We start from the raw sequence: 24919 nt of genomic DNA, 5'->3' as shown, positions 1-24919 counted from the left end.
AGTCTAAAACAGGGTTAGTTTTATATGTATTTACTGTCGTTTTTCTGTTATTTATTTCCGTGATTCTACAATACTTTTTTTTATATAATCATTTTCATTTAAATTGCACACACATATTTAACATTCTGTATGTTTGTAATTATATATATTATTTAACATTATTTTTCTACCTCTAAGGCTGTCGCTGTTGCTTCTGCCATATGTGAATTTACCCTCAGATAAATTACTCTTGTCAACTTTAACATTAACAATTAATCTTGAATAGCACAATTTTATTTTTTTAATTAATAACAGAACAAAGATATTGCACTTGGGCTTAGAAATAAAATTATGCAACTGCATCTTTACTTCATGGAGACTCAGGAATTTATATCCCTATTGCTGAAACGCAGCTGAATTAGACACAAAGGTACACCTATCATTACCTGTGGTCTGCTTTAGCATGGTTTCATGTTACCAAGTGTGTTTCCCCCCAATTATGAGGTGTTTTTCTCTTGGTGGCACCCGGAGTCAGCCACAGAGACGTGCTGCTGCTGCTTGAGGTTTTCTAAGTGTTGAAGCATGGTTTGCAGAGCACCAGATAAATGCTATAAATACTGTGTTTTTTGTATGGTTGTAACTAAAAGTTGTTATACTAGTAATAAGCAGAAATAATCAGCAAAAAGAAAAAACCAAGCACACACAAAAATAACAAGTTTATATAAACCTGGTATTCAGATTTCATTAATGAGGCATTCCAGTTTCAGAAAATCCATGGATCAAAACTCATTGATTTTGCAGATACGTATTCTTATATTAAAAACAAATGTACAGTACCAGACTTACAGATGTCTTAAGAATAAAACTCCTTAGAAACAATCAAATCTGGCCTAATTCCCAATATTCATATAAAAAAAGCATGACTCTAAAATAAAATGGACACCTTTCAATTATTCTGGTTGTACATTGGGATTTATACCCCTGGACAAGCATCATTATTCATGTGGCAGAAAGCCCTGATGTCCAATCGTAGCCTCTCCATCACTACGCATCCTGAGGGATTCTGGGACGTCCATCAGTGCACTCACACTCCTCTTTGTGATGCGGTGCAGAGGGGGACGCCTGGCTCTGAGCCTGTCCTTTGGTCTGGCAGGCAGGGCAGCAGGCGGTGTGTCCGTCCTGTCTGCAGCCAGGACAGGACAGAACCAGCTGACAGCAGAACCGAGTGGAGCAGAGCTGGTACCGGTCCCAGGGAGAGCCGCAGTACCTGCAGTCTGCACAGAGATAACATAAAGCTTCATTACTTTAAACACAACAACCACCATTAGACAACAACTAAATGTCAGGGTTTTAAATGTGTTTCAATACTCTTAACTATTTGAGATCAGTACTGGTACTTATTTGTATTATTCTGCCTGTATTCGATGAAGTAAGGAGTGCTGATAAGGTATTTTGTCCACAGACTAACCTGAGATGACGTCTTTGTTGGAGGCGATGGCGTAGCGTTCATCAAACACAAAAAGTTTCCCTCGATAGAAACCCTCGGGGAATCGCTCCAGATATTTGTGGATTCCACCTTTCAGCTGGAAGACCTCTTTACACACATCCTAAAGTTTAACAGGTAAACAAAAAAACCAATCGGTATATTAAATTGAAGCACATTGACAATACACCTCTTTTCTTATAATTATTCCTATCTATATTTGAGGTTTTTGGTTCAAATATGATTCAAAGTCGGATTTAATGACATATTATTCCTGGAAACATGGCAAAAACACACTTTGTAATGGCTTTTGAATACATTTTCTGATTTATGGAGTAACAAAAAGACATATCTAAAGGTCCCTCAGTATAAACCTTTGAGTCAACTATGGGAATAAAATAAAAGAAACAATTTAAACACACCATTTCAGAAAACTTTTAATTTAAAATGTAATTGTTTTATTGTTAGTGATCAACTGGGGTAGTTTCATGGTGATATCGTTAAGATGTTTTACTTAACCGACTGTTAACAGAGGGTTGGTGAAAGGAAAAGCAGACAATGACTACTCAACAACATTTGAGTTACTTCAAGACGAGCCCGTCCCGTTAGCTATTTAACTCCCAAATAAATAAGAATTGTCCCTCTGTACTTTAAGTCCAAGACGAGTTCTCTTACTTTTGAGCGGAGGTACGCAGAGCCGCGCTCACAGCGGATCCCCCCGGTGCAGTACATCAACACCTTCTTGTCTCTGAACAGATCCAGGTTCTGGTCCACGTAATCCGGGAAGTAGCTGAACTTACGGATGCTGGGGGCCAGACACTGAGTGAACTGCCCCTGGGGGGAAACATTAACACAGTTCAAAATGACAGTAATTAATACCTGGATTTCGTAGGTGTAGGGAACTGTCATTCTCCATTTTAAGTGAATATTCTTAAGGATCTAGTAGGAATTTTTCTTTTTCAATGTCATTTAAATGTATAATTTGCCAAAAACTAAGATAATGTTTTGGGGGAAAACTTATATTTTACTTACAATTTTACTCTCATAAAAATTGCGGCAGTCCAGGAGGATGGTGTCACTGTTCTCATCCGGTTTAGTCAACAGAGCCTCCACCTCTTTATGGAACTCCTCTGGCTCCAGGTGAACTCCTGAGAGGTGAGACAGGTTTGTAACTCATTGCAAAATCAGATGTTACAAAACAAAACTCCTTCCCGAAGATCAGATGTCAATAATAGGAAATATATATATATATATAACATACTATACCTGCCAGTCGGTAGGACAACACATCAGGATCCATTCCCATTGGGACGATTTCCTTATAGACTCCGACCCTCAGGTCTTTAAAACACTCTGCACCACCATCACTTGTCTGAACACACACACAGAGACAGACACTTCAAATACATCGAATTAGAATAAGAAAGAATACAAGGACTTGTTTACTTTTGCATTCTTGACACCTGGGCTTTGGTGTTAATTAATATAGGTACAGTATGCCCCACTGAACTCGGTAAAACATTTATAAAATGAACAGGAATTAAATAATATTTTTAAAGCAGCAACAAATTGGTCGTCTGACTGACCTTAAAATCTTCCTTTTCCATCTTGAAGAGAGGGTGTGATCGCATTGCATCGATGTAAACATCAGTCGCCATGTTTGAGCCACCAACTGTTCCGTTGATGCCTTCAGTCGCCACCCTCACCTGAAGAAACATGATATATATTTCAAAGAGACAGTTAGTGTTAACTTATTCCTTTTTATGAGTATAGATCTTTCTCCCAATGTAGGAAAATCGGTTGGAGGCAGAATAAAATAATGTATTCACCTTGCCAGTTAAGTGGAGCTTCTCACACAAAGCTTTCTGCCAAGCACAGATGACATGTGGATCCTTCAGTTGACAGTATTGGTAATAGAGGAGGACCTTGCCTGGACCCCTGTGAAGAAGAATTACAATGAGAGACATCAGTATGTATTAAAAAAAATCAGAAAATGTAACCAATGTTTTAAAAATGACACATGTTGGCTTGATTTTAAGATGAATTTTCACTGTAAAACTAAACCTAGACAGGAATCAAAATCAGAGCCATACTTCTGGAGCTGCTCCTCAGAGATGCGACTGGTGTCAGGTATCCAGGCCGAAATGTCCACCGGCTCTGTCTCACACTCGTTGGGCTGCTGGGTTTCAGGTTCTTCTTCCAGCTGCTTTAACAGACACTGATAAGCGTCCTGTGCGAGCTGCTGTATCTCAGGATCATGAGTCCGGGCCACGTGTTTGTGAATGTCAGAGTGTTCTTTGAAGATCTGACCACAGCAGCACCAAGATGGGTTCCCCTCCTCCTGACGGCTGTCCCTCTTGGATGCCACAAAGGCAGCAAATGACTGTGGAGGGGGAACAAATGAGGTGCCCTGAATGTGGAATAATCAACTCATCACAGATTATATCATGGCTTTCCGACCTATTTGTGACCCTTCATAGAAAGCCATGTCTGTTTGACAAATGTGAGTTGAAGGGGTTTAAAGAAGAGGGATGTTCCCTTCCGAAAATGTTTGTTTTTATTCATTTTAACTGAGAAGATATAACTTTTGACGAGATAGTAATACACATAGGGGGAAAAGCATACATGTGGGAAACATAAATACTGATGCGCTGCAGAGATGCCCCGACCCACACATCGTATTCACATGAACAGACTTCAGAAAACACTGGGGATTTGGGTACGGATCCATGCAGTAATCACACCATGAGTTTAAAAGAATCTGAAAAATGTTGAGTAGCAGGAAATTGAAAATACTCAAGTAAAGTACAAGTCTCTCAAAATTGTACAGTACTTGAGTAAGAGTACTCAGTAATTTCCCACCTCTGCTAACACTACATGTAGACACAGTAAAAACACATTATCTTAGCTGTGTTTCCCCATCTTGCAACGTGGTAAGAGTAAACAACATCAATCAGCTGTTTATTGTTTACTCACCTTCCTCCTGCACAAGCTGTAGCACCTTCTCTGTGAGGCAGACAGCTGTCTCTCCTGTTTCACACCATTACATGTCCTACTGTCCAGATCCAAGTCCATGAACTCGGATAAAGATGTATCATCCTCTGCCATGTTTTTAGGAGCTTTAAACAATCTAGTCAACACTTATAAACTAAGCTAGATGAAACTATTTCAGTACATATAGAAGTTATGCATTACCAGGACATTCGATGTTAATTGATGTCGGAAAATATTAAATATAACGTCTTTAAAATAGCATTATAAACGTTTTACACAGACAACTGTCACCAAACGTGCTTTAGTAAATATAGGCATCGGACGAAAAAGGACGGTGCACCTTCTTTATCTTGTTCTGTTGTTTCACAGCTTTAAGGTGCATTTACTGCCACCTACTGTATTGGAGCGGGGACCAGCATTATCTACCCCCAAACAATACAATTTAATATATATTTATTACCTGTGTTTATCTTAAATATTATAATAGCACATTATCTTCCTTGGTGCTCCTTTTAACGGTCCTGATTCTGCAGATTTCTTGGCTGTATTGAATCTCTGAAATGTGAAACTGCATTTTTGTATTACTTTGTATGTCTACCACTTATGGAGGCTTATTTGAATACAAAATATATGATATTCATATGTTTTCTTGAATAAATAAAGGGAAAATATATTAAAATTAAAAACAGACAACGCTTCTTCCTGTTGCCCCGGATGTCCATCACTTGAATCAGACCGCTAGTATTTTTCTGCTCCACGAATAGCGGACAGGCTGAATGATCTAGAAGCTCAGCTGCATTATTACTTTATTTCTTATTCATTTTTTGGTCGAATTTCCTTTCATTTATAGTGAAACGGAGTAACAAAATGTCCAGGAGACGACACAGCGAGAGCGAGAATGACGGTTAGTGACCGTTAGATACATGTGTACAGCTAGCACACTCAGACGTTGGGCTAACGAGCTAACGGAGCGTGTTTAATCACATTGCTGCGATTATGTTAATTAATTACTGCACTTGTTTCAGTTTTTAAGTCTCAATGTTACAGCAAGCATGTCCAGCAGTAAATACGGGTCGATTTGTCGGGTCGTAGTTGCGGGTTTAAAGCTAGAAAATTGTATTGCACTACCTTTTAATCGGTACGTGTTAGCTAGCTACTAGGTTAGCTTCTGTTAACCTGTGTGCTTAGTATGGGGGCGGCAACCTAGTGATGTGATTAATGCAAAAACCTCTCTGAGAGTAGGTTTTTATTACATGTAGCCATGCTTTGTTTTATTATCCTCAAGATTTTCTTTAAACCTCTGACGCATGGCCAGTAAAAAGTACCTATTATTAGCAGTAAAGGGGAAAATCCACCTTAAAATAGAACTAAATCAGAAGTGCAACATCAGAGACGTTAATGTTACTTTTAGAAGATGGCTGCTTTCATCAATTGCGATACCTTCATACTTGATTGATAAGTTGTAACACGTTTCCATCATCATGTCTCTAACTCTAGTCCCTACGTGCCAAACACCACTAATACTAATGTGAATTTGTCTTGCAATGCAGGTTAAAAATGCACCTCCTTGCTAATAATTGAACGTCTATAATATATAACCCTAATGACTCATTGTCTCAGCTTTTCTTAAGTACATTTGTTGAAGTGCCTCTGCAAGGTGAACCAGAACCATGTCAATCTGGGCTGTTTAATATTAAACACACGTCATGGTTTTACGGTGTATTTTCCATCAAGGCTGCCCTTGAGATCCCTAATCAGTTCATGTTTCTCATTCCACTCCCTTTGACATTATTTTCTTGTTCTTTTGCCCTTCCAGGAGGTCAGGCACATAAAAGGAGGAGAACGTCGGAGCCCATTGAAATAGAAGACCGCCTGGAGTCACTGATATGTCGTGTCGGGGAGAAGGTAAAACATTAACACTGGAAATCTACCTCCTGCAGATCTATATAGAGCACTTTTGACAGTGTTTGTTGTAATTTAAAACACTATAGTTCAGCAAAAACAAACCAAATTGTTGACTTCTTCTTCACAGAGTACTTCGTCCCTCGAGAGCAACTTGGAGGGGCTTGCAGGTGTCCTGGAAGCCGACCTTCCAAACTACAAAAACAAAATCCTGCGTATTTTATGTGCTGTGTAAGTTCCTCACTGTGGAACACTGTTTTTATGTTGAAATGCTAACTGTTTGCGTGGTCGTGTTTCACTGAGTTGTCTCTCGTTGACAGCGCCCGCCTCCTCCCTGAGAAGCTGACCGTGTACACGACTCTGGTCGGCCTCCTGAATGCCAGGAACTACAACTTTGGGGGCGAGTTTGTGGAGGCCATGATCAGACAACTCAAGGAGACTCTGAAGAACAACCTGTACAATGAAGCTGTTTATCTGGTACGTTCACTTTTGTTCATAGACTCCTAAAATAGTCCTTGCATCTTTCTCGCTTTTTTGTTGACGTGATATCTTCTCTTATTTTTGTAGGTGCGTTTTCTGTCTGACTTGGTCAACTGCCATGTGATCGCGGCTCCTTCAATGGTGGCCATGTTCGAAAACTTTATCAGTGTTACTCAAGAGGAAGATGTACCACAGGTGGGTAGAAGAGGGTGTAGCTAAGAAACATTTGAAAGGAAAGCAAACAAAGTGCAACTGGAATGTTTTGAAGCTATTTACGTCACACAGACATGTGCTATACCTCCTAACTCTTAAATGTTAACTGTAGAGGTTGAAAAGAATGTGATTTTCTAAGTGGTGTTGTTTGTGCCTTCAGGTCCGGGCCGACTGGTTTGTGTACGTGGTTCTTTCCTGTCTGCCCTGGGTGGGGAAGGAGCTCTACGAGAAGAAAGACGTCGAGATGGACCGACTCCTCAGCCAGATCGAAGGCTTCCTCAAGTAAGATCTCTGCCACACTTTCATGCTTCTTTTTCTTCTTCTTTTTATGACATTTTTTGTATTAGTCAGCTCCTCCTTAACGTCTCACTTTTCTATACTCACTAGGCGGCGAGTAAAGACTCACGTCCCCATGCTGCAGGTGTGGACAGCAGAGAAGCCACACCTACAAGAGGAGGTGAGAGACGGATTAAAGAACTACACTTTCATTACTACATTATAATTTGGACAAATGAATGATTGTGAATCACAATTCCCTTGACGTTGTATTGCTCACTGATTGTAAAATCCACATCCCCCCCGTCCTCCCTCAGTACCTGGACTGCCTGTGGGCTCAGATCCAGAAGCTGAAGAAGGACCGCTGGCAGGAGCGCCACATCCTGCGTCCGTACATCGCCTTCGACAGCGTGCTGTGTGAGGCCCTTCAGCACAACCTGCCCCCCTTTACCCCTCCGGGACACATGCCCGACGCCCAGTACCCCATGCCCCGGGTGGTCTTCCGCATGTTTGACTACACCGACGCCCCAGAGGTACGTGACGCCCTGGCTATGAAAACATGTTAACATTTGACTGAGAGTGCACAGCTGACCTGCTCTCACCCCCAGGGCCCCGTCATGCCCGGCAGCCATTCTGTGGAGAGATTCGTCATCGAGGAGAACCTGCACTGCATCATCAAGACTCATTGGAAGGAGAGGAAAACATGGTGGGTCACACGCCTCATTAGGGTTCTGTCTGAACGTGCAACACACACATTCTAACACTTCTTTGTTTTTCCTTTTCAGTGCCGCCCAGTTACTCAGCTATCCAGGGAAAAATAAGATCCCGCTCAACTATCACATCGTGGAGGTACAGTTGTTGTTCTAAAAGCTACGTGCTGAAACATGAGGAGAGATGAAGGCTGATGTCATATATTTATGTTTCTTATCTCAGGTGATCTTCGGAGAACTGTTCCAGCTGCCGGCGGCTCCTCACATCGACGTCATGTACACCACGCTGCTCATCGAGCTGTGCAAGCTGCAGCCCGGCTCCCTGCCTCAAGTCGTATCCTCACACCGTCTAAATCAGGAGCTGAAATATAGGATTTATTATGTCTTAAGTGTCTCAAACAAACTGTATATTGTAGGTTTTATAACAGGTTTTTCTTGATATTTTGATACTCAAAAAACACAGTCAGACGTTAAAGATGTCGTTATCGTTCAGTCGGATGTATTTCCCTGAGTTTTTAGGCACGAGGTTAAGAACACGTTTCTCCACTCTAAAGAGACGTTTCCTGAACGCCTGCTTCAGTTGGCCCAAGCCACAGAGATGCTGTTCATGAGGCTGGACACCATGAACACCAGCTGCATAGACCGGTGAGTTCACTCATTGGTTAATGAGGGAACTAACGATGCAGCTCCTGTGAGTGATTGGACCTCCTGTCTCCTGACGTTTCCTTTCTCATTGCAGACTAATCAACTGGTTTTCTCATCATTTGAGCAACTTCCAGTTTCGGTGGAGCTGGGATGACTGGTGAGTGACGCCACTGATCAGAGAGAACCTTTATTTATAGCAGCTGCTTGTTGTTTTACTGCAACCTTGTACTAGTTTATCATTTTCCTACATTTTATTTTAGTCTGGACTTATTCTTCAGAGTGTGTTTGAAAGCTCTGGTCGAGAAAACCTTTTCTATTTATTGATATAGTTTGTTTATATATACATCTGTGGAGGAATGGCCATGTTTTCAGAACCTAAATCTAATCAACTTCATGGTTGAATGTCTTGGGAGCTGCAGAGATTCATGCCGTCTTCTTTTTTCATTATTAACAGTTTTGAAGTTGCAAACCGAAACTGAAATGCAATCAAACCTTTTTTTATCAAGCAATATAGCTTTGGTTTATTACCTAAAAGGATTGTTCATATTTAGTCTCAGTTTTTAAGAATATTTTGGACTGCTTAGTTTAAATTAGTTTGAGTTAAGGATAATCCGCTGCGGTGTTGACGGTGTGGTTTCCTCTCTGAAGGTCTGACTGTCTGACCATGGATCTAGAAAAGCCCAAGCCCAAGTTCATCAAAGAAGTTCTGGAGAAGTGTATGAGGTAAGAAGGATTGGGAATTCTCCCTTTCTGTGAAATTAGAAGCCATATTAATGCAGCTTTATTGAATTCAAGCCACTAGCTTTTTCAATAACATGTCCTTCAGTATATTTCTCTCTTTCATCCTTAAATCTCAAAGGTTTCTCATGAATGAAACGTGTTGTTTCCCCCTCTCTGCAGACTCTCCTACCATCAGCGGATCGTGGACATCGTCCCTGCGTCCTTCTCCGCTCTCATCCCCGCTGAAAACATCTTTGTATACAAATACGAAGATGAGAGCAGCTGTGAGAACATTACTATAACGTAGATTTATCTGCGTCTAAAATATGAATACCTTTTCTCCCTGTCCCTCCACGTTCTTCTTCAGATCTTCATGAACTGAAATATGATTGAGGAAGTGTCTCTCCTGTCTCACAGCTTCGTTACCAGGTTACCCAGCATCCATCACTGTGGGAAACGCCATCAAGAACCGAGCGACCAACGAGGAGATCATGGCCATCCTCAAAGAAGTGCCCAACCCCAACCAGGAGGACGACGACGGTCAGTGTCTGCCTTCAGTTTGCTTCATCTTACATATGGTGTCCGGGTTTTTTCTGAGCACCTGTGCTTCTTGAAGAACGTAAAATCCTTTAAAACGTTCCTCTTCCTGTTCTTCAGATGAGGGCGAGAGCTTCAACCCTCTGAAGGTGGATGTGTTCCTGCAGACTCTGCTCCACCTGGCAGCCAAATCCTTCAGCCACTCCTTCAGCGCCCTCGGAAAGTAAGTGTTCAACACGACCGGAAAACTGACATTTCATTTTGTCTTAATCACTATTTGCTTAAGCAGTTTTTAAATGCTCTCTCCTAGAGTTAAATGATGAACTCAGTTAAAAAAACCCGAATGAATTCCTTTCAATGAACTGATATTCTAAAAGTTTGAAGTCCCAAAGTAGGCTTTTTAACATTGAGTATAACCACACACATGTTTAGGGCTGAACTTCATAGCATAAATCTACTTAATTACGGTTGTTTTGACACATTTTTACAATTGCCATAGGATCTGTGTTTGGACACTTTGAGCCAAATATTCCATTTTTAATTATATTTCGACACATTTCAAGTATTCCACCTCTTAAGATTTGAAGATTGCAGTAGGTCAAACTAAGATTGCAGCACACTTAGATTTATCCTTCAGCACTAGTCAAGTTTTTATAGTTCTGCTGGCCTCACCTGTATCCGACTCCTCCAGGTTCCATGAGATCCTGAAGGCCCTGACGGAGAACGACGAGGGGAAGCTGCACATCCTCAAAGTGGTTTATGAAGCGTGGAAGAATCACCCACAGGTGCACACATTAAAATAAATGTTAAACATGATGGCTGTTGAAGCTCTCGCCCTCATCTGAAGAACAACCGTGTGCATTGTGCTGACAGTCGACCGGTTGATTAACGCTACGTGTGTCTTTGATGCCTTCTAGATGGTCGCCGTGTTGGTGGATAAAATGGTCCGGACGCAGATTGTGGACTGCGCTGCCGTGGCAAACTGGCTGTTCTCTCAGGACATGGCCCACGAGTTCACCAGGTGAGATTAGATACATGAACACGAGGGGTGGGGGAAATATTCGATACTGGTCATTTGTAATCCCTCATGGTGATCCACAGAATTTGGACTTTTTCTGATATTTTCAGATTCTTTTCTATTTTCAGAACGTCTCAAACATTTTGACTGCTCTGTATTCTGCCTTATTGGTTCATAAGCTGCTTCTCTCTGCCTCTGTGAAATAATACTCTCATCATCCTCTAGGCTTTTTGTCTGGGAGATTCTGCACTCGACCATCAGGAAGATGGACAAACACGTGCAGAAGATCCAGCAGGAGTTAGAGGAGGCCAAGGACAAACTGGAGAAACAGCAGCACAAGCATAAGGTGACTTAACCCATCATCATGTCCGTTAGTATTGTCAGTTTAAACAACCCATGGAGGTGATTTTAAAGCGGAGGGGCTTAATGTTTGTCCACAGAGGGACAGCGGGGACGAGGAGGACATGGAAAAGAACAGCGAGGATGAGGAGGGGCAGCTGGAGGAGCAAATCGAGAGGCTGCAGGAGAAGGTGGAGTCGGCTCAGAGCGAGCAGAAGAACCTCTTCCTTGTCATCTTCCAGGTACGCAGGGCTGTAAATAGCCCGATTATTACATATACAGGCAATGTTTAGTGCAGCTTTAACACACACACTACTTTAAACATTGTCCTCCCCCCACAGCGCTTCATCATGCTGCTGACGGAGCACCTGGTCCGCTGTGAGACAGGCAGCGTGGACATCAGCACGCCGTGGTACAAGAACTGCATCGAGAGACTGCAGCAGGTCTTCCTCATGGTGAGTCTCACTCACACACACACTGCAGGAACCTCATGTGTGTATCCTCTCCTCAACGTTTTCCTCTCCTGCAGCACCACGTGACCATCCAGCAGTACATGGGGACTCTGGAGAACCTGCTGTTCACCGCAGAGCTCGACCCCCACATCCTGGCTGTGTACCAGCAGTTCTGCGCCCTGCAGCTTTGAGACACACACACACACACACACACACTTGTAATTGGATGAAAAGTTTACCTGTGTTCTCGCAGTACGTGTGCTCCACACATTAGGAACTACCAGCTCTTGCATCAAGAATCTCCTCGTTAGTTTTTGTTTTTATTTACATGTTTTCGTGCCATTGGACATGTTAGCGTCGTGCGACTGAGGAAGTCTTTCAGTAGGAGTTCAAACAACAGTTGGACCGGTCCTCCGTCATTCATTTACTGTAGAGTTTCCTTTATTCGTCTTTATTTTTGCTTGTTTCAAGATTGACTTCCTGCTCGTGTTCTAATGACCTTTTTAAAACTGTCCGAGTCCAGGCGGAGCGAGAGAGGCGATCGTACAGCGAGAGGTTTCCGCAGAGCGCTCTACTTTTTTATATTTGTTTTATGTGGAATTGAGAAATTATTAAAACTCTTTATCCGCCGGCCCGGCTGTGTCATGTCCTTTTCTTGATCTGACAGATTATCTGGAAACATATATTATAGGCTGCAAATTCATCAACATTTCAAGTGTTGAACATCCCCTTTATATTTCAGTAGAGCATAACTCATTATAAATTAATGGATGTTTTTGGCTTTTACAATTTTTGACTACTTTAATTTATTTGGGAAGTTTAACCTTTACCTGCAATGTTAACTCTTTAAAGATGAGATTTTTAGTCAACAAATGGACAATGAGAAGAGGTAGCGTGCCAACATCGTGACATTTATTACAAACACTGGTCAACAGAAGGCAGGCTCTCCATCCGAGTGAATACAGAGTCTTCAGAGGACTACAGTACATTTTATAAAAGGACTTTAGGAGCAATTTCTCTTAAAGTGAGGCACACGTGGATATTTCAAAATGCACGCTGTGAAAACGGTCGAACACTCTATAGAGAAACGTACACTTTTTTTCGGTCCATTAAAGAATCAGGCTTTGTTGAGGTAACAAGCCTGCAGAGAAACTCATCATTGCAGCCTTGGCTTCAGTAACACGTGATTTTATTAAAAGGTACAATCTCCAGTCTACATCCTTCAAGTCCTCATGATTTCACGTGCTTTAAAACACAGAAGAAGAAGAAACTGAACCGTCAGTAAAGTAGTCGTTCTTATCCCCAGCTACACAATCAGCACTGCATTTATAACTTATTGCACAAAACCCCAAACCATTCCCATCTTTAAGGCTTCAACCTGTTCTTAAACTGAAACCACTTTACAAATTCAAGTCTGACCGTTTATTAAAAGCCGCTGTTAGGGGTCGTTTAACCACAGCACAGTATGAGTGGCACTTCATTTAACACAGGATACGTTTAGTGGCACATCAGTATTATTCTGCTTGGTTTATCTGCGTCTACGTCTAGAGAGGAAACAGATCCTGGCTCTACGCCTGAGTTCCAGAAATATCGGCCCAATTCCAAATCGACCGTCGAGCCCGGCAGAAAGGGAACTGACATAACTCAGACTCAAAAAAAGGACAAATATTAATTGTAATAAAACTCTTTGGTGGTGTTTTTGTTTTTACATCTGATGTTTGTGATGCAGCACTACGTCTGTATGATGATAGTAAATGTCTATCTTAATTTTGTTTACCAGTAAATGTTTGCATGGGACTGTTTTATGACGGACTCAGCGGTCCGGCAGAGCTGCAGGTGGAGTCTGAAGCGACGCAGACTCACTTTTTGAAGGCTTGGTAACTCCTACTGCACACTTGTTAGTTCAGACCGACACTAAACGTAGTGGAAGGGGGTAGGGCAGTACTTATAGACTGGTCTAACAAAATACCTGCACTATTGTACTCTATGTGTTATTATTTTTCTTATGTCCTTTTATAATGTGCAGCTTTGAGGACCTGAGATTTTCATTGCCATAACAACACTGCAGCGATGACCCCATGAGGGTGTAGCGGTCGGTTTGGAGTTGGGTCTTTTTTTCAGAGAACACAGCTCATGTAAAGTATAAGCATGAGGTTTGTTCTGACTGATGCTGAACAGTGGCATCTCCAGTGGTTACAGTACGGGGTGGAACACGGTGAAGGGATGGGACATGGAGGTGTTTCCAGCAGCTCCAGGGGGAGTCTGATGGCACAGAATGTTCCAGTGGTCCAGATCCTCCGCAGTAAACATCAGTCCCTGAGAGTCAGACCGTGTTTCTGCACCGCGGCAGAACACGGATAAGGATCATGTGATGCAGCTACGAGACCTCCTCTGTCTCCCATGGAAGAAAAACCCTGAAGGGAAGTCTGTGGCACTGAGGGAATGTCTTTAAAGAGTCTGCAGGTTAAAATGCGCTTCAACGCAAGTTCTGAATCAAACCGCATTATGTATTTGGTTTCTCTCGTATTTCTAGAAGGAAAACGTTTCAATAACCTTGTTTAAGACACAAAACTGTCTTACACATGCTGATCTACCTTCATTCAGAGAACTCTATCTCAATAGTTTACAAAGATTTCCTCCCTATAAATGACATCTTTCTGTAAAAAAAAGCCTAAAATATATCAAAAATCGGTTTATAATATTCTGAAGATTAGGTCTGTTTTGGTAGCTCAACAAACATAAGTTGGCATCAGAAGGAAAAGTGAAAACTTAAAAAGATCTCTCTGTTTGGTACCAGGTGTGACTCCCAGAATCCTCTCTGTCTGTCAGTCGGTGGTCTTTACTCTGCGGTTTCCTTGCCCTCTCTCTCACTCCCGCTCTCGGGGGTCGGGCAGTGTATGGGTTTGGCCCCGTAGGTCGCCTGCTCCTCGGCCTCCAGCCGCAGGTACCGCGTGTGGAAGAAGAGGACGAAGACGCAGGAGAAGAAGCTGAACACCCCCCCCAGCACCATCATCGGCACTGAAGACACAAATCAGAGTAAAAGAATTAGGTTTATCTTGTCTGATAATGACGTTTGTGTGGTTGCTTTAATCATTTCATTACAGAGGAACTCCATTTATGACAGAAGAGGTTTTACTTGTAACGCCACTGATGCTTAGATATCGTTCGACCATCAATATGTTTCTACTGTGTCTATAAAGGATTTCAGAGTGCACGAAAACACCGACTGACTGTGTGCTTGTATGAGAGGGCATATGGTGTCGAATGTTCTTAAAAATTGTATACACAATCGAAATAATAATAGACAATTTAGCATATGGTATATAAGTCCTAAAAAAACTGATGATTCAAGCATGGTTTTATGGTATTGCTGGTAATGGAATGCTGTAAATGTAGCATCGTCTTAGCAAACATCAGTCCATCTAATAAAGCGAAACAACAAGCGGTGCTCAGCGTTACAGAGTAAGCACGGACAGGTAGCAACCACAGTAAATGCTTTGCTCCCTGCTTCACTGATGTGTTACTTAAAATATTTCGTTTTTAAAAACCCAGGAATCTTTGAGTGGAGGTCAGTGAACCTCACAGACACAGCAGGCTAAAGTTCAGCAGGACTGTGGCCCCTTTAAAAGAAGTGTCGTACCCTTCCAGCTGAGCACTGCGTCCCCACAGGTGGACAGAGGAGAGTCAGCCATGCGTTTGGTCAGAGCCTGCAGGACGACCATGTAGAGGAAGGACTGAACCTGTCTGGAACACCACAGGGAGACCATCGTCAATATCAAGCTCACAGAAAACATAAGAGATAAGTCCAGGGACTCATCTGAGCGTGTTTTTCTTTTTAGAAATTGCCCAATAGCCCGCAGCATCATGTATTTTTCACCTACGTTAAGGTTTTTTGTTGTTGTGTCGTGCATAAAGAAATACCTCATTCGCATTTCTACACCTCTCCCATTTTACTTTCCATTCATGAACCATATTCGCGGCAGTGCGGGCTGAGAAAGGGACTTGCAAAACTGCACACTATTAATACCCCGATACGAAGATGAGTCCTGACGACGTCGCCTCTCCGACGGGATAGGAGCACTCCACAGCGAGCTCCATGGCGACGGGGTAGATGGAGAACCCGAAAAAGCCGAAGAGCGAGCAGACGGCGGCCACGGCGACTTTCTGCTGCGGCATCAGAGACACCTGAGAGGAGAGGAAAGCTCTGAGTATCACAAGATCTACAGCATCCAGTAGGATTCATAATCACTGTTGTTTGTTTGTTGTGATATTTGAAGTCTTTGAGCAGCTGCGTTGTGATTGGATAACTCAGAGGAGAGCTATGTTCTTTATAAGCCACGCCTCCTGCTTCATCCACCTTTGTTTTCTTGCACCTTGTCTGTATAAATTGTCTGTTTTAATATTGTATAGATGTTTGACATTTTGCATTAATTTTCCTACAAAAGCTTAGTGCACTTTCCTACGAGTGGAATACCTAATGTCCTTCTCAAACTCTCCTATAACTTGCCTCACCCCCCCACAGCGCCGATAAGTCACTCGGCGAAGAAGCGAGTGTTTATAAAGTAAAAGCACACACAGGGAGCAGCTCCGGTTCCTCACCACGGAGAAGGCGATGCAGGCGAGCGCGCTGAGGCTCAGGTTGATCTTGGTGGCTTCGATGAACTTCTTGGTTTTATCCACGATGAGACCGAGAGCGCCGGCGCCCACGATCCCGAACACGATGAACAGCGCTCCACACACACCGGCAAACTCCTGCAGAATCACAACAAACAGTCTGCTCACAGCGGGTTTATGTCCTGCTCTTCTATCAGTCACTTAGGTATTTTGTATACAAAATAAAAGCAGTTTTATAAAAGTAAGTAGACTAACAGCCAGGAATAACAAGAGTACATGAAGTATGTTTTTGAGGCTCCACTCTCAGATGTCTGTCTGCGCTGCTTTTTTGATTCCAATTAGTCTCATTAACACCCTTAATCTCCCATGATGCAGTGCTCTCACGTTGGTGTATCCCTGCACACACAGGATCTGCTCCAGCAGCGTGGAGAAGCAGGTGAAGGCGGCGATGCCCGACCCGAAGCACAGCATCAGCACCAGGTACGCCCGGTTCTTCAGTAACTGCGCGGGGTCAAAGGTCAAAGTTAAATCATGAACTCGTCCGATTCAAATGAAACGAGTGTGTGTGTGTGTGTGTGTTTCCTTCTGCTGCTCACCAGTTTGATGCCCTGGATGAACGGCTCGGAGCAGGCCGACTCGGCGCTGGCTGACGGCGGCGTGGGGGGGGAGCTGCTCCGTAGCCCCACTGTTGCTAGGAAGCAGATGATGCACGCCGGGACTGCATAGGCCAGCATCTACAGGAAGGACAACACACACACACACACACACACACACACACACACACACACACACACACACACACACACACACACACACACACACACACACACACACACACACACACACACACACACACACAATGTGATAAATGGATGTTAACACCTGAAATAAAAAAATAGATATCATCATTAGCAGGTGAGCAGCCGCAATCCCACAATGCACTCTGGGAATCCAATGTTTTCGGCACATTGATGCCTTTCTGTGTTATTTTTGGACAGTTTTACCATCAATGGACAGCTGACAGTTGATACATGCAACTAAGGCACTCAGAAAGATTCAATCCAGCCACATTATTGTAGTTATTTTGCATTTAGGACATCTCATTTTAATAAGAATGTGCTGCATAGCTTCAACATTATCACTGATATGATATTGATTCTGTTTAAATGTGGCATGTCTGCACAGGAGCAAATAAAGTCCAGGCTTCTCTCTCCTTATTATTTTGTTTTATATTATTTATCAGACCTAGACTTCAGTGGTGTCTTGTGGGATTCAAACATTTCCAAAATAACTCCAGAGCTTTGTAAAGTCCAACATGTGTTTGTTTAGGGAGATATTCTGGCTCAATCCATGCCTTGTGAGGTTTAGCCTTTCACCTTTCAAAAACAACCTTTTCATTTAAGTCGAAAAACGGTCCAAAAGGGAGGTTATATCCACTATAAAAAAGTGGATTTAATATGAAAATAAAGCCAAATTGAGGATTTAGTTTGAGTGTTTTCAGAGGATCAGCAGAAGCTTTGGATGTGAAAATGAATGACATTAGTAGAGAGGCTTCTGCAGTAGATACAGTTGGATATTTGCTGAAGTTACATTTATTTTGCTCACTTACAAGCAAACATCAGTATTTCATTGAACCATGAACTGAATGTCCTATGAAACCAAATCAAGTGAAAAGAGGATTAAGTGCACGTGAAATGTCTCTCTGTCGGCTCACCAGGTCGCGGATGTGTCCGGATGTTTGAGCTATCATGGGGGAGAGGATGCTGGCCAGCAGGATGCCCAGAGGATTAGCTGAGGAGAGAAAAGATAACTGGGTTATTCTGGTTCATGTCCTGTGGTGAAGTTACTACAAAGAGTTTTAAACTGGCTATGAAACACCCTGAAATGTATACTTACGCCTGTATGACCTACAGGAGGAGCCTCAAGTCTCTCATTTGGTGGCTGAATAATATAAATGGTAATAATTCATGAACATTAGTCTCAACTCCCCCCAAAACGTCTCCCAGTGCTGACAGAGGGACTCACACATGGAGGCGATGGTGTTGGCGATGGCGCGCTGGTTGTCGGGGAACCAGAGGGCGGCCATCTTTGTGGGGGTGAAGATGATGAGCGGTTGAGCGAGGGCGCCGAGCGTCTGACCGACCATCACTAAGGGGAACCGGGCTGCATGGATATTGATGATCTCCGCCCCGAGGAAACGCAGCAGCGCCCCGAACATGTTGAGCCACGCTCCCAGGATCAGCTGCAGGGGAACAAACAGAGTCAAAACAATCCAACTCCCTGGGACGGGTTCCTCAGACCTGTCTTCATGATTCACTAAAGGAATGGATGCTCCTGATATTTTGGAGCTGGACTCTCAGGTTCATCATTTATTTCCAGAGAGTTCCGTACCGTGATCCGCAGCCCGACGACGTCCAGCATCCAGGTGGTGGCCAAGCTGAGCGGGATGGCCACCAGCATGAAGACCACCGACAGCCAGTTGACCTGCTCCAGACCCACCTGCAAGAACTGGGCAGACTGGTCCGCTACCGGGGCAAAGCTCAGCCATAACTGGGAGGACACAAAGGAGAAAATGTTGAGATTTTTGTGTGTCATTTTTCACTGATTCTGATTATTATTTTAAAGGTGGCTTTATATTTAATATACAAATACACACGCAGAGCTAAAACGCTTAGTTGTTGACAGTCAACTGACAGAAAATAAAATTGAACTATTTTAATTATTGATAAAATATTTATGACTTTTGTGATTGTGGAAACGGAGAAAAATAAATCAGTTTTTTCAGCTTCATAAATATGAAGACTTGTTGATTTCTTTTAGCTTTAAACATAATCAATTAAATAAAATAAAAGATTCATTAATAACAATTTTCTAATATTTTTTCAATCATTAATTGATAGTCTAAATCAGGGGTGTCCAAAGTACGGCCCGGGGGCCATGTTGAATCGGCCCTCTGCGAATTCTAAAAGTATAATGCAATACGGCCCACAAATCAAACTTCTGCTTGTCTTATTTTGTACTTCTCAAATATATATGTTCAAATATATTAATGAGCCCAATTTTCAAATAAATTCAGTCATTTCAAATGTAAAACATTTTCTAACAGATCTTAGTTGATAAAAAAAAGTCCAATAACTTATTTCTATAACCAGCTTGAAATGGAACCTTCATATCTACTCTGATTATCAGCACTCTGAGGCTTCTGTTTTAAGGAGCTGCCAACAAAATAAATGAACCCCTAAAGACAGACGGGATGTAGGCTGTTCTTTTCTGAATGCCTTTTCAAGTATCGCGCATTATTCACCTACATTTGATTTGTTTTGCGAACTTCTAACTTAACTTTTGAGACAACATTCCCCTCTAGAAGCGGCCCAGCTCTCTGTGTATTATTCTGTACGTGGCCCTCGGTGAAAAACGTTTGGACACCCCTGGTCTAAATGTTAAATGTATAAAATAGAATCATCCCTACTTGTATACACATCCTTTAACTTAAACATATCATTGATTATATACACAAACAAACACACAAACACACTGCCTGTGTCAGAAACATATCTCTAAAGTCTCGTCTCTCTAACGAAAGCCTGTTGCACCCGTTTCACTTTGGAGGTCAGACCTCTTGTTGCAGTCATGTGACACGGAGAGGAAGTCTGCTCCGCTCATGTGAGAAATAAATGGTTTCAATTCTGCTCTCACAGGGTGAAAGATCGACGAAGAGTAGCCCGTAGAATTCAATTTGGGATGAGTAAAACATTACAAAGTTTCAGAATGAGTCATCTGTTGTTTGCAATAACTATTTGAAGCAGTTTGAACAAACTCAAAGCTCCAGTTAATCCTTAAAAACACAACATAAAGACCCCCTACAAATCCTGTTCATTAAGTTGAATATCACCTGCTACGCTCACACTTTCTATTATCTATCCTCTGATTGATATTAAATGAATGCCTTTACATGCTGTTGGATGTGACACAAACAGAGTTCACTTTATTAACTCGGGCTGTGTTCTGTCGATCATCAAACCGTAGTTTTCATTCAATTAGATTTATTAAAATCGCAGCTTATCGCCCAGCTGTATCATCAGACATTGCACCAGATTCTAAAATCCAATACGCAGCCTTACTCTGCTTTCTGCAGGAATATGAGCTCCTAAATGTCACGCAAACAAGCAGCTTCGGTTCTGTTATTGGGCAAGGAGAAACTAGTTCCACAGCTACATTTCTGCAGCACAAACCTGACTTTTTGAGCACGTATATAGGCAGAACTTAGGGTCTAACTTTAGTTCATATATGTTCAAATGCATGCCATAACGATCAGATGGAAGAGGACATTATAAGTATCGGTGCATCCTTATATCCAAACTAATTCAACTAAAACTGAGACATCGGTCAAGCTTCAGGGAGACTAAATACGTAGATTTTTCAACGCTTAAGAACAGTGAGTTGTTTTTTAATTCAGCCATATTTCACTGTAATGAAAACCTCTGTGTCTCTCATCATATAACCCATAAAAACATGGATTCTACAGTGCATGTAGCACATCCAAACTACTGCGATAATCTGATTTCAACAGGCTGTGGGATTTGTTTTCTGCCTGTAAACGTAGTAACCCAAAATCCAGGTTAAGAAAACTGTAAATGAAACAGCATTAAGAGCATGAAAGAGGAAATGCAGCGTGTGGAGTTGATAGCAGAGATTGAATCTCTCTGACCTGTGAACCAAACGCTACACTACAACCCCTCTGTTTTTGCTGACGATGAATAAATGTACTTTAAAGCAGCCGAGTATTCCTAAGCTGCTCCGCTGATTCAGAGACACAGAGCCAGATCTGTTCCTCACAGAGGATCATTTCCACACGTCCTTCTCTTTCTGATTCTGGAGCTCTCTTTCTGTTGACAGGGATTCTTCACACACCTTGGTTTGTACTTTCACATTACGGTTACTCAACAGCAACACCACGTTTACAGTTTCACTGGTTTCATATCGTACTGAAACTACAGCGCTCCGTGCAGGTGCACAGATTGAGGCTGTAAATAATTCAAACCGTTTATAACCAAAGAAGTTACTACAATTGAACTTAACATGTTAACATATTATCAAAGTCAAATAAAAACATGAATGGTAAGGAAGATGACTGTTGGGCAATATATAGTTATGTCATTTTCTTTAAACGTTATACAACCAGAAAATGATATAATATTGGCCTCAAAAACCTAATATCAGTCAGGCTATAATATACAGTATATATCAGCATAATCCATTTGACATAGCCTAGTAAGAGTGACATAATAATGGGAAATATTTTGGTTTATTACATTTGTTTTATCCTTGTTTTATTACAGTGGAATATATTAAAGCAATGATAATGAATGAGGATCAAATGATGATGAGATTGGGTAAATCGTGCGAGTGTTTGACCTTTATATTGTACAAACAATCAGTAGTTGTTCAACAAAGTCAAACTTCATTACGTATTTTTGCAACTTAGCCCGAATAAAATAGTAAAACATTTGTTCTAGCTAATTATTATTCAAATTTGATTTCCAAAGTAAGTCATCTATTGGATATTTGCTTCACACATAATGGGAAGAACTTTTATGGCGTTTCTACTTTTTGTCCTATTTATTCCCAACAAAGCATCTGGATGTCCTGCAGGCAGTCTTTTCTGTGGTTTAACACAATGTAAATATGGTTATGGTTCTCAAAATGAGTCCTAAATCACTTTACAAGCCAACTACTGTAATTGTTTTTGTAAATCCCACCCTGGAGCCTCGGTGGGGATGCTAATGCCGCTCAAATTGATGTCTAACTGGCCCCTCGGCTGTTGTTTGCTCCGTCATGAATGACTGTCGACCAGCTGAGCATCTTTTGTCAGTGGGAACAGCCCCCCCCCCAGACTGGAAACAATAGTGCCCATAGAGAGGACCAGTCCCCATGGGAGCTAGGGGGGTGGTGATGGAGGTGATGGAGGCTCAGTTTGCATGACTGAGACGGCACACTTTGCCTCCAGGCTCGCTCTGCTTATCAATGGCATCATCCCCTGGGGTTTCAGATCAGTTTCAAGCAAACATAAGGAGGCGTTGTTCAGAGCCACACCTGCTTTATCACTGCAGGACGGCGTGATATCTGAGTGAAAGGACAACAAGCTGCTGTCAGGTTCAAGTTGCAGCTTTTGTTTTTGAATCTGGAAACACAGGTTTGTGCACAAAGGAGAATGTCATTTGAAACTTATTGGCTTTGACTTTGTGATTTTTGATATGGCTTTGCTCAAAACAAATACTAGGCTGGAGCTAAATGTGACCAGATGAGTACTTCTCCTCCATAGTGTACTTTTTACTCCACTATTTGTTGGACAACATTAGTCAATTAGAAAATGCAGATTAAAGAAAAATAAAAACAGTGTTTTTTAGGGGCTGGGTTTTACGGCAGCTCCAACATCAGACACACATGGGCAAATTCAATTGTCCAAAATACAACTCTTTTGTCTGCTATGAACAAATTGCTTTGACTTCATCAATTAAAATCCGGAAAACACAAGCTGCAATAAACACTTAAATGGATTCAGTATCCTGGAGGACATTTGACAGGCTGTGTGGAACAATAACAGTAATAGTGCTGTAATATGGGACTAATAACACGGTGTTGTGGATGGAATAACGGTGTAATAGGGCTGTATTTTGGGTGTAATGTACAACATACCAATTCATTAATTGTTCATTATGTATATGTGATTGCCCATTTAAGACACACACACACACACACACACACACACACACACACACTCACCGTTGCGTTGGAGCAGTTCAACAGACACAGCAGCAGCAGAACAAACCACCTCCTCTTGTACACTTTAAAAGACAACAGCTTCTTCAGCTCGGTGTTCGGTACACCGGGAGGAACACTGGCACAAACCGTCTGGACCTCGTCGCGGTTTTCTTTGCCTTCCTCCATTAATATCCACGGTGTTTACCGGTTAAGGCTAGGTGGCTAGTCTCGTTAGCTAACACTCAACTGACATCCAAAGCATTGTAACGTTTATGTAGGGAGTCACAGAGTCGGTAAAAACATAGTATAAGTCGTTAAAAACATAATATATCTCCTTTAAAATACGAGTGGTAAGTCCATGGTGTTGTCTTGTGGTGGTTTATCACATATCTGATACAAAAAGACGTCGGGAAGAAGTTTGACGGCTGGGAGAAGAAACACAAACACGGCGTTATGGTTCAGGAACAACACCGGGAGGGTACTGTAACAAAGATCCTCTGCAGTCAAGAGGAACCACTCCGTCGACAAAACAACAGTAAAACACACGTTTTTCTACATCCGAGAAACTATCAAACTATTTTGCTGATGGTGGATTGTGTTGACTTTTCGGTTTCATGTTACTGTGGGTATTTTTAAGCAGCTGTGACAGACAGAAAATTGATTTGTGAGTAAGGGGCAGGTAAAATAAGGCTTTCTGCTCCCGGCTCCTTTCTATTATGGTACACATGTTTTATTTTATGAGCGGAATAAACGAATAAATAAAGGGAAATAAAAGGTTGAGCATCAGGGCTGGGACTGATTACTTGAATGAAATGTAGTTAAGTTCTCAATACACACTTGTTGTCTTTTTCATGATGACTGCAAAGGGGGGTGGGGGGGGTAAAACAATAGTAACATAAACAAAATCCATGGTGCATCCTTGCATAAAGGCTACAGGAGTACTCCATGTATTTTACAACATTTGGGATGCTGTTTCTTGTCCTGTTACTGCTGTTTTATAATAAAAGTCCACATGGAGGTTTTTGAAAAACAAATGCCTCTGTGTGACCTTTGATTAAATAAAATAGTCGTCTTTGAAGGATGAATCAGACCCACATTATTAGATTTGAATCATCGATGCATTATGTTATTCCTCAGGTATAGCAGCTGGTAAAGTTGACGCTAATTTAGTCAATCTAAATCTCCAAATATAAAGTAGCAGATCACGGATCCTAAAGTCTGTAATATATTAAAGCAATATCCAAAAGCAGCATGGCATGTAGACATACACATTAAGATCAAATAAGATGGACCTGTATTGATATCTTAGGGAAATCCAGGTGTCATAGCAGCAACAGAGTAACAGGGAAACACAGGAGGTACACATGGGATAAGAGGAATACTTTTGTTTGTCTTTCTGTAGTTGGTAAAAACAACAGAGTGAGAGGTCTTCTCTTCCTGAACTTCTCTGAGCTCTGAACACTCCCTCCCTGTCTTTAACCCTTTGGGAGTGACATTCGCTAAAGCTCACCAAGCTGAAACTGCTCTAACAACACATTCCTCTCAGATCCTGTTTACTTTCTCTTTGACAACAACTGTGGATACCAGGATGTACTGACTTATCTTTGCTTGCTCTCTGATGATTTGAAATGACAACAGAATCCTTTTATTTTATGGCCTTTAAAGTGATAAAAAGTGGTGCTTCATAAAAACTGTTTTCGACTCTTATTGCTCTTTTTTGAAGGATGAACATTTGTTTTGATTTGTAAGTATTCCCCCTCACTTCCTCTCAGTCTGTTATATATGGGACTATAAA

The 24919-nt window shown here is 41.8% G+C and overlaps 3 protein-coding genes across 3 annotated transcripts; 1 reads left to right on the top strand and 2 right to left on the bottom strand.

Annotated features, from left to right (window-relative positions):
• Positions 1-682: 682 nt before the first annotated feature.
• LOC134859588 (thiosulfate sulfurtransferase/rhodanese-like domain-containing protein 2) lies at positions 683-8002 on the bottom strand. The gene is made up of 9 exons (XM_063876137.1): positions 4439-8002; positions 3556-3845; positions 3292-3400; positions 3049-3168; positions 2729-2834; positions 2495-2610; positions 2138-2296; positions 1448-1586; positions 683-1253 (listed from the first exon to the last, which is right to left on the bottom strand). The coding sequence occupies exons 1-9, from the start codon at positions 4568-4570 to the stop codon at positions 1024-1026; spliced, it is 1401 nt and encodes a 466-aa protein (XP_063732207.1). The 5' UTR covers positions 4571-8002; the 3' UTR covers positions 683-1023.
• LOC134859585 (nuclear cap-binding protein subunit 1) lies at positions 5169-12381 on the top strand. Its single transcript, XM_063876135.1, has 23 exons — positions 5169-5360; positions 6273-6361; positions 6489-6589; positions 6679-6835; positions 6926-7033; positions 7212-7333; positions 7439-7508; positions 7645-7860; positions 7936-8033; positions 8113-8176; positions 8261-8371; positions 8618-8682; positions 8777-8839; positions 9331-9405; positions 9583-9686; positions 9820-9942; positions 10060-10162; positions 10631-10724; positions 10857-10960; positions 11183-11303; positions 11398-11538; positions 11638-11751; positions 11826-12381. Exons 1-23 carry the CDS (start codon positions 5324-5326, stop codon positions 11937-11939), a joined length of 2394 nt encoding a protein of 797 aa, XP_063732205.1. The 5' UTR covers positions 5169-5323; the 3' UTR covers positions 11940-12381.
• Positions 12382-12920: 539 nt separating this feature from the next.
• slc49a3 (solute carrier family 49 member 3) lies at positions 12921-23607 on the bottom strand. The gene is made up of 10 exons (XM_063876136.1): positions 23146-23607; positions 18754-18912; positions 18388-18604; positions 18077-18153; positions 16959-17096; positions 16747-16863; positions 16348-16500; positions 15776-15933; positions 15389-15492; positions 12921-14766 (listed from the first exon to the last, which is right to left on the bottom strand). The coding sequence occupies exons 1-10, from the start codon at positions 23308-23310 to the stop codon at positions 14588-14590; spliced, it is 1467 nt and encodes a 488-aa protein (XP_063732206.1). The 5' UTR covers positions 23311-23607; the 3' UTR covers positions 12921-14587.
• Positions 23608-24919: the final 1312 nt, after the last annotated feature.

This window comes from Eleginops maclovinus, chromosome 23, assembly GCF_036324505.1.
Source record: "Eleginops maclovinus isolate JMC-PN-2008 ecotype Puerto Natales chromosome 23, JC_Emac_rtc_rv5, whole genome shotgun sequence".
Classification (NCBI taxonomy): domain Eukaryota; kingdom Metazoa; phylum Chordata; class Actinopteri; order Perciformes; family Eleginopidae; genus Eleginops; species Eleginops maclovinus.
The sequence above is the reverse complement of the archived record's forward strand: the minus strand, read 5'-3'. Positions and strand labels throughout refer to the sequence as shown.